The sequence below is a fragment of the Austrofundulus limnaeus genome, unplaced genomic scaffold, assembly GCF_001266775.1.
Source record: "Austrofundulus limnaeus strain Quisiro unplaced genomic scaffold, Austrofundulus_limnaeus-1.0 Scaffold386, whole genome shotgun sequence".
Taxonomy (NCBI): domain Eukaryota; kingdom Metazoa; phylum Chordata; class Actinopteri; order Cyprinodontiformes; family Rivulidae; genus Austrofundulus; species Austrofundulus limnaeus.
The window spans coordinates 53,797-55,260 of NW_013952788.1; the positions used below are offsets into that span (position 1 = coordinate 53,797).

General features: G+C 38.6%; 1 protein-coding gene across 1 annotated transcript in view; it reads left to right on the plus strand.

Annotated features, from left to right (window-relative positions):
* tcea2 (transcription elongation factor A (SII), 2) overlaps window positions 1-1,464 on the plus strand; it is a gene marked incomplete at its 3' end in the record, with an annotated part of 25,576 nt that overhangs the window by 19,704 nt on the left and 4,408 nt on the right. The window contains 2 exon segments of the mRNA XM_014023689.1: window positions 381-527; window positions 607-678. Of these exon segments, the coding sequence (XP_013879143.1) occupies window positions 381-527; window positions 607-678 (219 nt within the window).

Sequence of the window (1,464 nt, forward strand, 5' to 3'; positions counted from 1 at the left end):
TAGGAGCTTCAGATTTCTTTTGTTGTTTAGCTCTGATGGGCTTTCCATCAGGTCAACCAACCCAGAAAAAAAAGACCCCCACCCAAACCACTACAATTTTGGGATGCACCTAGTAGCATGACATTTATTAGGAATAAAGACTTCTGAGTTCTGGTGTATTTGTGCGTGCGGGGGTCATTATGTTACCGCTATGCAGTATCTAGTTTTTGTCCAGGTTTGACCCTCAACTCAGTTCAAGTTATTTTTTTGCCCCATACAGCAGAAATGTTGACACTTTGTGTAGTTCTGAACCAGTTTCTCCTGTTTAGCCCAAAAGAGAGAGACTGTACAAAGACTTCCAAGGCAGCTGTTCAAAGTTGTATGTTCTTATGTGTGTCCAGGAGATGGCGAGTGCGGAGATGAAACAGATGAGAGAGGCTCTTACTAAAGAGTCCATCAGAGAACACCAGCTGTCAAAGATGGGAGGGACTGAGACAGACATGTTCATCTGCAACAAGTGTCGCGGGAAGAGCTGCACGTACACACAGGTTCTGCTCATGGAATCTCCACATTAATTTCTCCTCCTTTTTATTTTTACATGTTCTTTAAAAATAATTTGTGTTGCAGGTGCAAACTCGAAGTGCTGATGAACCCATGACAACTTTTGTTTTGTGTAACAGCTGTGGCAACAGATGGAAGGTAAGAACTCAGATGTAAAGTGTAGTTTATCACTTCTGTTGGTGAAGGGGTTTTCTTCATGTGCAAAAACAGACGTTAGTAATGCAATGCCATGAGTGTTTGTTGTAGCATTATGGTTAAATGCTTCTTAAGGCCACCTGCTTAATAATCAACAAAGATGATGTCAAACCTGCGCTCATTAGCTATATGTTCAAATTAAGCACAATGTTRAATGTGTTGTGTGCGGACCTTCTGGAAATTTGACAGGCTGTAATGGCACCAGTGGTTTTGTCACATGCCTGAGAGACCAAATCCATATGCAGCCACCCGTAAAGTTCTCTAAGGTATTTAGTACAAACCACACCCCGTTTCCTTCATGAGCCCACTGGTGCACAGACTTTTCTTGTAGAAACTAAGGAACTACAGTGGGGTGTGAAAGTTTGGGCAGCCTTGTTAATTTTCCTGATTTACCTTTTATAAATAATTGATTGTTTGGATAAAAAAATCAGTAAAATGTATCATATAGGGGACCTATGTAGCGAATTATCCCATGAAATTAGGACCAGCCTAATTTTCAAAGATAATCCAGCAAGATCTTGCAAAAATGAAATCAGAAATAACGAAATACCCCTCTTTTCATGAAGTGAAAAATGAAAACTTGTGACCTGGTCAGATTTCTTAAAATAAAGTAATTTATTTTAGATATATGAACAGAAATAAACATACAAACATTTGTTAAAATTATTATATGAATAAAAACACAAGTTATATTAACGGCATAAAATTCCACTTAGAGTTGACTAAAAC